Genomic DNA, 10,850 nt, shown 5'->3' with positions numbered 1-10,850 from the left:
CTGAACCACTTTTTTGGTTAATGTCAGCAACCCTTCAAGCACTAGATACTGCTAGACACTTTTAAATCTTTGTCAACTGAATGGGTATAAAATAGTACCTTAATTGTGGTATTGATTTGCATTTTAACTTTTCCTGGTTTGTAACTTGGCTTTTCACTTTCTTTGATGGTTTTACCATAAGGTATTTTTGGTTTAAAATGCCTCATTTTAATAGACAAATTCATCAGTAACACTTGCAGTCCATGCTTTGTGTCTTATATAGTCCTTCTATACCCAAGGTTGAAGCAGTAATCATCTTTTTTTGAGAGTTAGAAAATTTTGTTTTACATTTAACTCATGAATTTTTTCGCTGTGGTATGAAATAGGGAACAATTTTCACCTCTTTTCTATGCTGATGACCAGTTGGGCTAGCGGTCATGATCACAGTCTCCTTCCCCCAGTGTGGTTGGTGTGCCGTATCTCTTATACCCAGTTCATCTCATGCATGGCTTTTTTGGGGCATTTTGGTCTAATCTGTTAGGATTCTGTACGACCCTTAGTGAATACCATGCTATTTTAATGAACGTGGCTTCATGATGAGTCTTACATAAGAGTGGAAAAATGCTCACCTCCCTGATTTTTCTTTATTGAAATGTCCTAGCCTTGGGCTCATCTTTATCTTTTAATTTAGAATCGCTTTAACAAGTTTCAGGAGGAAACCTGGTGGGACTCTGATACAGACTGCTTTGAATCTATAGGTCTAATTGGGTACTAAATACATCTTCTTGACATTGTCTGCCTAGCCGCAAACTTCTCTCTCCCTACTTTTTCAGGTCTTAGTTATTATCTCTTAATAATGTTTGAAAATTTTTTCTTAAAAAGAGGTCTTCAACATACATTGTTAATTTCCTAGGTACTTGGTGTTAATACTATTGTAAAACGTGTCCTCCAGTTTTGATTGTTACTGATACAAAGAAATGCAACTGGCTTCAGAAAATAAATGTTACACCTACCTCTGTAATGAAACCCTGGTATTTCTGGTACTTTCTCTTTAGATTTGGGTTTTCTACAAAAAAAGAATGTGTAATGTACAAATAATTAGTGTTTCCTACTTTTCATTTCTTACAAAATTTTTTTTCTATTCACTAGGATGGAGATCTAACACAATTTTGAACAAAAGCAGTGATAGTGGAAAACCAGCCCTTTGTTTCTGAATTTAAAGGGGTATGAAATTTCCTCTTTGTGGCAGATGCTTGTTTTTTGTTTTACAGATTTACACAGAAACTATCACCTTAAGGAAATTCCTTTCGAGTCCTAATTTATCGAAGTTTTTATTATGACTGGGTGGTGTTAAATCCTATTATATACTTTAATTGGATCTACTAAGATAGTCATAATGGTTTTCTCTTATTTAATATTTACAGATTCCAATGCTAAGTCATCTTTACATATGGAGGGAGAATATACATACTAAGATGGAATACACAAGTATTAAGTAAACAAATATAAACTTAGAAATCTGTACTGTAAAATACTATTTAATCTGTTTTACATACTATTTCAAGTTTTTAAAAGGCTGGCTGCCAGGTAAGTTTAAAAACCACAGAACAAATGGCTTTTTAGAGATCTTTCTACTCCACAGTTCTCCTGCTCTCCATGTTTGAGTTATGCTCTTTCAGTTTCTCTAATCCTACTAGAAAAAGAAGCTTCTACTAGAACTAATTCGTTGTGACAGAGTTCAGAACAGAGAAACAAACAAGAGCTAGAAAATATGACACGTTCAACTCATGAGAATGTAAGATCACAATTTATCATCGTTAAGTATCAGTCACAGATAGATGTGAGAGCTCATCTCACAAATCAGTAAACCAGAAAACTAAAGGACTAGAAGTCAAAATGAACTACCAGCAAGAGTAACGGAGAAAAAGTAACACAAGGAAACGTTATGGTTTTCCTTTTTATTTAATCAAAGACTGGAGGATAAACATAAATACAGCACAATTACTTCAGATCATTCTTCATATTGTATACACACAGACCGATGAACATCATCTGAAAGAAACCTGCAGTCAGCAATGAAATGCGTACAGCTTTTCCTTCCCTCGCTCAAAAAAACTTAAAAACACACAAACTTAGAATCTCATCAGCACACACTCTCCTGTGACAAATGATTCAGACATAAATAGTGGGTGCAAAGAAACTATATGCTAACATATGTATAACCTTTGTTAAGGAAAAACAGAAGCAGCCATAATGATTAAGATACATTCAGTTACTGGTAACTAGCTGTGCCCTAAAGGACATTATCAAAACAGAAATCGTGCTGCAGAGAAAAGCTATATATACATACACAATGAGAAAATAAACTGCAAGATTAAAGCATGCATGTTTAATACTGGGAAAAATCACAGCCCTCCAAAATTTCTCCACATTTGTTATAAAAGCCCTCTGCACTCAACTAAAATTAAAATGATCTTAAAAGGATAATACTCGTAAAGTTTACTTTTTTCAGCCACAGAAACTGCAATGGAAATAAATGTTCAGAGTCATTTTCAAAACAAAAACAAAAATCTATTCTTCTGATGACATGTATGATTAAAGGTCTATGCAAGATACATTGCTCTACATTCCCAATGACTAGGAAAAAAAACCTCAAGTCAGTTTTTAGTTTGCAGATGGTCAAAGGATTTTGTATTCCATCAGGAGTTCAAATCTTCTGGATCTTTTCACCAACAACTACTGGATTTTCTTTTCTGATTTTCTCAGCAGCATCAGCTTTGTAATTGTAAGAGCAATTGTGTACATCTGAGTAACGGTGTACACCACAGTAAACATTTCCACACCGGCATTCAAACCCTGAAAATGGATTAATACACGTACATGAGTTGAGTGCAAGGTCTAAATATTAAACTCTCTACATAATTAATGTTAAAAAGATCATGTCTTTAGGGCAGCAATCTAAAGAATCATTCCAAACTAGCAGTTGCACCACCTAGTACACTCTCAAATTCACCAGCTGATGGCTTCAGTTCTTGTTACCACCTACAAACAGGTCTGTGCCAGCCCAAGTCACAGCCACTTCTCTGAGCTCAAGTTTCTTCGCCTGAAACACAACCGCTTCCTATCAAAAACAGGACTGATAAACTGAAAATGTAAGACATTTCTCAAATACTACAATGTGAAAAAATAAGCATACTGTCAGAAGACAACCTTAAGATTTAGTTAAGAAAGATGAAACTCTGGACAGAACTGTTACCAAAAAAAAACCAGTACACTAGCTTTCCTTGGCCAATCTCCAATGGAGATGTGAACTGTAATCTGGCTGGGTGACTAAGAGCATGAGATCCAGCTGCGGTTGCCCAAGCATGGATCTGTTTACTAACACAGGCAAACTACCAAGCCTCCCTGAGCCCGTTTCTGCACCTCTAATTCTGGAAATCAGTTATAGTTAAGAATTAAACGAGAAAGTATTACCTGCCTAACATACAGTGAACATGCAATAAATGCTACTTATTTTAGGGAAATGCCCCAAGAATTGAAGCCAAAAGAGAGAAATAAGCAGGGTGAATAGTCTTTAAATAAAACTCGTCCTGCACCCCTAAAAAGGATTTTACTGTATGATGGAATTGTTAGAACACAGGAATCAATATTTTAAATGTTGACATTTGATACAAACTTCTTTTGCCACATTTTTAAAAAAAACTTCCAAAAGATATTCTGTAACTTCATATTTTATTTTTAAAATTTTATTACTATTATTTTGGCTGCACTACACATCTTGTGGGATCTTAGTTCCCAGGGAGTGGAAGCATGCAGTCCTAACTCCTGGACCACCAGGAAGTCTCCTGTGACTTCATAATAATGAATGAAAAATGAAGCCAAAAGTAACACCAGACTAACAAGACTGTACAAGATGGAAATTACCAAGTCGCAGCCTTCTATTCATGAAGTCTAAGTTTCTGAGATTTAGAAACAGTATTTGATACTATACATATATATTATATAGTATATATACATACACACACATTTTAAAATGCCTTATTTGTTCATGTTTGTATTCTTTAAATAAATACATTTGCGAAAGCATAAGCCAGTCTTAAAACATCTTTGATATCAGACTATAAATCTCCTTTCCTCTTCTGTCTACTCCTTAGCCACATAACTTTCCTAAAACATAATTTTGCTCAAAATCCTATCTATTGTTAAGTCAGTTTCTTAGGCAGAGTATTCAGCAGAATGCCCTTCACACAGTAAACAATAAATGGAAACTATTTATAGCTGCCACTCTTCCCCATCAGTTAACCACAGCACACATCATCAGCTTCATCTGATGGTCTCAAACACCCTTCTGCACATATATTGTGCTACATTCCCTATTTATGGTCCCTAAACATGCCCTATTCTTTCCTTTCTCTGAGCGTTCATTCAAGCTATCTTTTTTTCTGCCTGAAATGCTCCTATGTCCATCAGTTGTAAGTTCCACTCATTTTTCAGGACCCAGCTGAAACATCCTACCTTCTGGATTCTTTGATGGGCCTCTGCTCCTCTCCTATGAATTATCAATAACTACACACATCTCTGAACTCCCAAAGCAAGCTACTTGACTGCATTTAAATGTACTTCCTTTGCCAAATAGCCAAGTAGTATTTCAAACATTTTTCCCCTCTCTTAATACCATCTAATAGCTCTGTTACAGCAGTCAGCATGTACTGATTACTTATTGGGTGGCAGGACAGGTCCATCACCTTACATGTATGAACTCTGTGAGCCCGCACCACCAACCAGTGACTGGCCGTTTTACACACGGCTCACCAAGTACTTAAATGCCCTCTCTCACACAATGATCTGGCACTTTAAAGGCAGGAGCCACACCCCTGCCCTTTCACAGCGCCTGGCACACTGACCTTACTTGTCTAACATTCTCAAATGCAGCTAAAATGAATTTTAAAAGAAAAGCTACTCATTTCACTATTAGGTATGTAATTAAAGCTACTTTTACTTAAGAAAATTCAGGAGGTGAAGCATATCCATTATTAACTCACATGGAAACAGAAATAATCTTAATTGAAGCCATTAATATTAAGTCAAGCATTATCTTAAATAAAATCTTAATTTAAACCTTGTGACTCAGGCCCTTACCAGTAAGTCCCACTTTCTTTCTGCACATGAAACAGCGATTCTTTTTCTGTTTTGGTTTTTCAAGAGACTTGCTTTGCTCTTCAGATGCCTGCTGTGCCGTTTCTGATACTGAAGCTGACAAAAATATGAAGGTGGTGAAACTTAATTGTGCAATGAGATTCTGAGGTGAGGTGGCTGCTACCCTCACCTGCCCCCACTGATCTGTTTATTTAGAAGATAACTGAATTTATTTCTTTAACATGAAAAGATGCCCACAGTTAAGTTACAAAGTAGTTTATATAATATGACCCCCTTTTTGTTAAATGCATATATGTATGTTAAGTATGTATGTATATACACATGCAGAAAAGCTAAACTATACATTGAGATGTTAATAACTCTAGAAAGTGCTTATTTTTTAAATTTTCTGATAATTATGTATTTGACCAATAAAAGACATACAACACATAAACACTACTTGGGTATCTGAGGGGGAAAGAAAGAAAATGTGTAAGAAAATGGTCACATGCAAACTTTCTAAATATTGCTGAGTCAGAACTATGTAGATTTCAAACAGTACAAGGGAAAGAAATCCTAAAACCAAGATTCAGTGGACTACTAAGTATGTTCAAAATTCTCAGAATATTTCATATAAAACCTTTAAAATATGGGGAATAAGATATATTGATTAAAACATTACAATTAAGATAGTAAATTAAGTAGTGAACCCAAGGCCATCTGCACCAAAATTCAGGTCAAATTATTGGCCCTACACCCTAACTTATGGGTTTAATAAACTGGAAACCTGTCGTTCCTAACTGATACACATTCCTCACTGTATAAGTGAGATACTGCTGTTTATTAAATCACAAGGCATAATTAAAAGAGAAAGATGCTTTAATATAGTAAATTCTCAATTAAACATGAAAAAAATTCTTCAGAGCCATGAGGACCAAATGGAAGCAGTACCACCCACCTGGTGACAGCGTAACCTGATTATGAGCAGAATACCTACAGAGAAAAAAGCTGTTTCAAGGACACCACTCTGAAAACTCCAATAAACAATGTTAGGGAATTCTGGTTTAGGCACAGAGCGGCTACTCATGTGCCTGCTTCCATTTGGGATGATTTTCCTATCTAATAATAATTCTGCTTGAGGGATACAAGTGGAACAATAAGGAAGAGAGAGAACAGATACCTGGGCAAATCACCAAACCAGCTGACCCTACCCTGGGAACTGAGGGGGGCTGGAGCTGGGAGCAGGAACACACACACACAGCCTACTCTAGGAAGCACCACAGCTGTCTAGTGGAAAGAATAATGGCCTGGAGTCAGGTGCCCAGGTTCCAGTTCCAGCTCAAATGACTACAGCACTTAAGTCAAAGATGTCTTTTGTTTTTGTCCATCTATTAAGTAGATGAAAAAAATATTCTCTGCATTTATTCCTATCAAATAGGGAAATCACAGGTATACTGTGTGTCATGAGTGTGTGCATAGATACACAGTTGTATGAGGGTTTATAATAAGACATTTTCAATTCAACAGTATAAGCAAAAGACTTTTTTAAAAAAAAAAAAAAAAAACTAGCCTAAGAGATTTTACACATGAAAAACTAACCCTCTCAAACTCGTATGAAACTTATACCTGATTGTTCAATGATTCTGCTATGCTGAAATTATGAATGCTAAGTTCTTGAAAGGTACTTAAGTTAATACTGGTTTAAGTTAAATCACTGAAATTACACATGAAAAAAAAAGGAGTCTATACAATTTAAAACCCCACTATTTAAAACCTCAATAGTGGTACAGAACGCGCTTGCCAATGCAGGAGATATGAGAGACATGGGTTCGATTCCTCGTCAGGAAGATCTCCTGGAGGAGAGCATGGCAACCCACTCCAGTATTCTTTCCTGGAGAATCCTATAGACAGAGGAGCCTGGCAGACTATATACAGTCCATGGGGTCGCAAAGAGTTGGACACAACTAAAGTGACTCAGCATGCACAATTTCTCCTAACATAGCATCAAGACCATCTTTTGCATTAATGTGCTCAGCACTAGGTGAAGAAAACTGTTGTTATTATCCATATACCATAAATGAGTCTTCGTATTATAACAGTTTACCAACTTAAAATCTTTTTTTTTGGTCAAACTTGTAAAACAACCAGTTTTATTCTTAAGCAGCATATATTTTCTCACTATCAACATTCTAAAATCTGTTCAACTTTAAGACGTAAATAACACCTTCATGGTTAGCAGCCTGTTTTCATTCTTCCATCCTTGGCTCTCTCTGGAGACTGCCAAGCAACCCCTGTTTCTCAATTCTCTGCATCTGGGGCCTGAAAGTAACCAGGATCCAGATAATGTATCCTCTCCCTGGTGCAGACTTGGTACCCTACCTGCTCTTCTCCATTCTGCCTCTCATCTTGCAAACTGGGCCAAGGACTTCCAAACCTCAGACAGAAGACTGCTCATACATTTAAACACCCATTTACCCACTTACTACCTCCAATTGAGTCTTTTAAGTTTTGAAATGTGACCACTTCCAATTTGCTCTATCTAAAATCTTGTCTCACCATCACTTCTTTCAACTTCCCTGTTGAGAACAAACACATCACTGTCGTTTCAACTGTCATCCAACTGAAAGCTTTAACATCACCCTTGTCTTATTTCCCATGTCTGATGGGTAACTAAATTTTGGGAATTTTTCTATTTATGCTTTAAAAAATATCCTTTGTCTCCGTCCACCCTTAAACTTTTCTATTTAACTAAAAATAATAATAATTCACTTACAATAATCATGAATATTTACAATATTCATAATTGCATGGAATATTTATGCTGATCAGACAGTTACATTTTCTTTCTACAGCAAAATGTGTAAGGAGGCAAATTATGCCAATCATTTGTTGGGCATGAAATCAGAAGAAGGGGAATTAGCTAGCTTAACTAAATTTAAGCTTTAGCAAACTTCAGCTAAGATTGCCAGGTATACCTATCATCGCCCTGTGAACACCATGTACAGTGGAAGGCTTCAATGGGTACGGCATCGTGTCCATTTAAATCATGTCACAGATCAAATGACACACAGCTCATCTTCGGGCTTCTTCCCAGAGTATCCTTCTCAATTAATACATCGTTTCCACACACTAGTAGAATATAACTAACCAAGCATAGATTTTTTTCACAGCATCCTAAATGTCTCCTCTACCAGCTCTGCCCACTAAGAAAGCCTTCATACACATATTCCAGTCTTCCTAGATCCACTTCACCTTGGTTCACATAATGGGGATACAAAGAGCATGGGCAAGAACTTGAGATGCCATGCTATAAATAAGAGTAACTGAGCATGACTGTTGGGCTCAAAGTCACACGTGGGGAAAGGGAGGTCACTGCCAGTCAAAGTAAATAGATAATCCAAGTCCAAAGCAAGAGATTCCTCTTAAACCAGCAGCCCCGGTTCATGGGAGAGGAAAGAGTATTTAGGTTAAAACAGACAAAACAGTAAAAGAGAACAGTATAACACAACCACTCATTCATTTAATTATATTTGTCAAACAAAACAGATTTTTAAATTTCTATGTTGATGCTGATGACCTAATTACATATAAGTAGGAAAGGGCTTCCTATATTTCAGTCAATTAAATACTTAAGAATGTAAAACACCCTGATCATAAAGAAAACAATTATAAAAAATATGTATCAGGCAGGTAATTTAAGAAACACATGCATCTAGGAGAGTGCCTGGCTAGGAATACTCAAACATTAAATAAATGACCAAACATATGCTAGATCATGTACAAACCTTGCAGGTCTTCTGTTTCAGGTATTGCTTTGTCCACAGATGTACTGTCCACTTGGGAAGACGCTACAGATTCTGATAAAAGTGACTGATTTGACACAGGGCTAGAAAAACAAAAATATTTAGATTTTAAAAGATGATCTCTATTCATGGCTAGAAATTAAGTGATTAATAAGTAAGAGTTCAACATTATTTCAGCAGATCATTAAGACAGGAATTAATCAGAAATTAAAAAAAAATAACTTCTACATAACTACAGAATTTTGAAATTTGAGACCAATTTGGACCAGAAATTTTTTAATTTTGAAATAAAGCCATAGAATGTGTCCACTGTGTATGAATTCACTAAACCACTGTGTATGAATTCACTAAATGAACACTAGTATGATAAAGACATGCTTCAGGAACCCTAACACAAAGTTGTATATGATGTACTGATGGACACAGGAGAACCAGAAAAAGGAACTCCAGAACAGAAACTTAGTATATGTTTCCTAACAGCAGGGTAAGAATGAAACAAATATATCTGTGTTTCCAGCTTCTAAAAGACTTCAGTTAAAAAGAAAATACACTACAATACAAATAGATATCAGGACATTATAATATTAAACAGAGAACAGGATCACATGATATTAAACAGAGAACCTGTGACAAACCCGTTTTTTAATACAAAGCACTAGTGTTAGCATCAAAGGCCTATGACTAGAAGAACTTAACATGCTTCAAAAGGACTTCAGGGGTTGGTCAGAATACATTATGAAGAAAAAAAAAAGCTGTCTGAAAAACAACATCTTTTCATTAAATTTTAAGACAACTCCCTACTCTCACCGTAATGTAATACCAATAAAAAGATTTTTTTGACTAGTCAGTGATAATAATGAGACAGATATGATTTTCTGCTAGTTAATCCTAAAGTGACTTTAAATCGTTTTCCTTAAATAACAGAACTGACCAGATACAGAAAAAATGCCTTACTTTTCAACAGCTCTCTGGTCACAGTTCAGAGGCGGCCTCTTACCTTGGCTGCATAGATGAAGCTGTTGAGTCTAGCGCTGACTGAGCCTCTGGGACACTACCGTCTGTGCACTGGACTGGTAAGGACTCAGACAGACTTGTGACAGAAGGCGCTGCAACAGGACCACATCGCACATTAGAGACTCTGTGCCCTGGACGGGCTGGCACCTTATCTAAAAAAACCAAGACCAGTTTCCCACGAAATACAGTATATGGGTTTTGTTTTACTATGTAATATGCTGGTTCATTACTTTAGCTAAAAGTTTTCAATAATTTTCCTATGAAAAGGATGCTAATTTTACCACATACAAAATATACATAGTCAAGACCTAAACGACTGTTTTTTAGGATTATCGCCCAAACTCTTTAATTCATAAATGTCTTCCAAATAATACATAGTGCACAATGAGATCTTTAAAATAAAAAAGAATTCAGTAGTAAGGCAAATGTAAATTCAGAATTAAAATCTGCACTCAGGTTATATTATTTTACCTGTTCTTCATAAGGCAAAAATGTAGATAATGATTTTACAAAACAATATAGTAACTTATATTCACTTGATTCTAGCCTCAAGAATATTTAAAGAAGTCTGGCTTGAACAGGAAGCAATGATGAAAGACTCCACAAGCAATTTTAAATGAACTAAGTAACAGCCTGCACTTATCATTAACCACAGAAACCTACACATTCAGGCATTAACATATATGAGAACTATCCTAGATGAGTAAAGTTCATGTTCAAAATCCCTTTTTACACAATCACTGAAGCAAAAGCCACTTCAATTCCAGGAGAATCCTCTGACATAAAAATGAATAAAGAACTCAAGTGAACTGGGGATGAACAAACACCCTTTTCTCTGAGTCAAACTGCCCCACCTCTCCTTCCTATGCAGAATGGAGGAAGGCTTTCTCTGAAGTCATCTGTGGCTATCTATGTGGA

The 10,850-nt window shown here is 36.0% G+C and overlaps 1 protein-coding gene across 5 annotated transcripts in view; it reads right to left on the bottom strand.

Annotated features, from left to right (window-relative positions):
- Positions 1–1,922: 1,922 nt before the first annotated feature.
- ZFAND6 (zinc finger AN1-type containing 6) overlaps positions 1,923–10,850 on the bottom strand; it is a 52,467-nt gene continuing 43,539 nt past the window's right edge. For all 5 annotated transcript variants that reach the window (XM_043921675.1, XM_043921674.1, XM_043921678.1 and 2 more), the window contains 4 exons: positions 9,916–10,024; positions 8,901–9,001; positions 5,119–5,232; positions 1,923–2,835 (listed from right to left, as the gene is read on the bottom strand). In XM_043921675.1, coding sequence (XP_043777610.1) covers positions 2,687–2,835; positions 5,119–5,232; positions 8,901–9,001; positions 9,916–10,024 — 473 coding nt within the window. In that variant the 3' untranslated portion in view covers positions 1,923–2,686. The remainder of the gene's footprint in view (positions 2,836–5,118; positions 5,233–8,900; positions 9,002–9,915; positions 10,025–10,850) is intronic.

The sequence above is a fragment of the Cervus elaphus genome, chromosome 13 (genome assembly GCF_910594005.1).
Source record: "Cervus elaphus chromosome 13, mCerEla1.1, whole genome shotgun sequence".
In the NCBI taxonomy this organism is placed as follows: Eukaryota; Metazoa; Chordata; class Mammalia; order Artiodactyla; family Cervidae; genus Cervus; species Cervus elaphus.
Note: the sequence above shows the minus strand (reverse complement) of the source record. Positions and strands in the feature narration are given on the sequence as shown.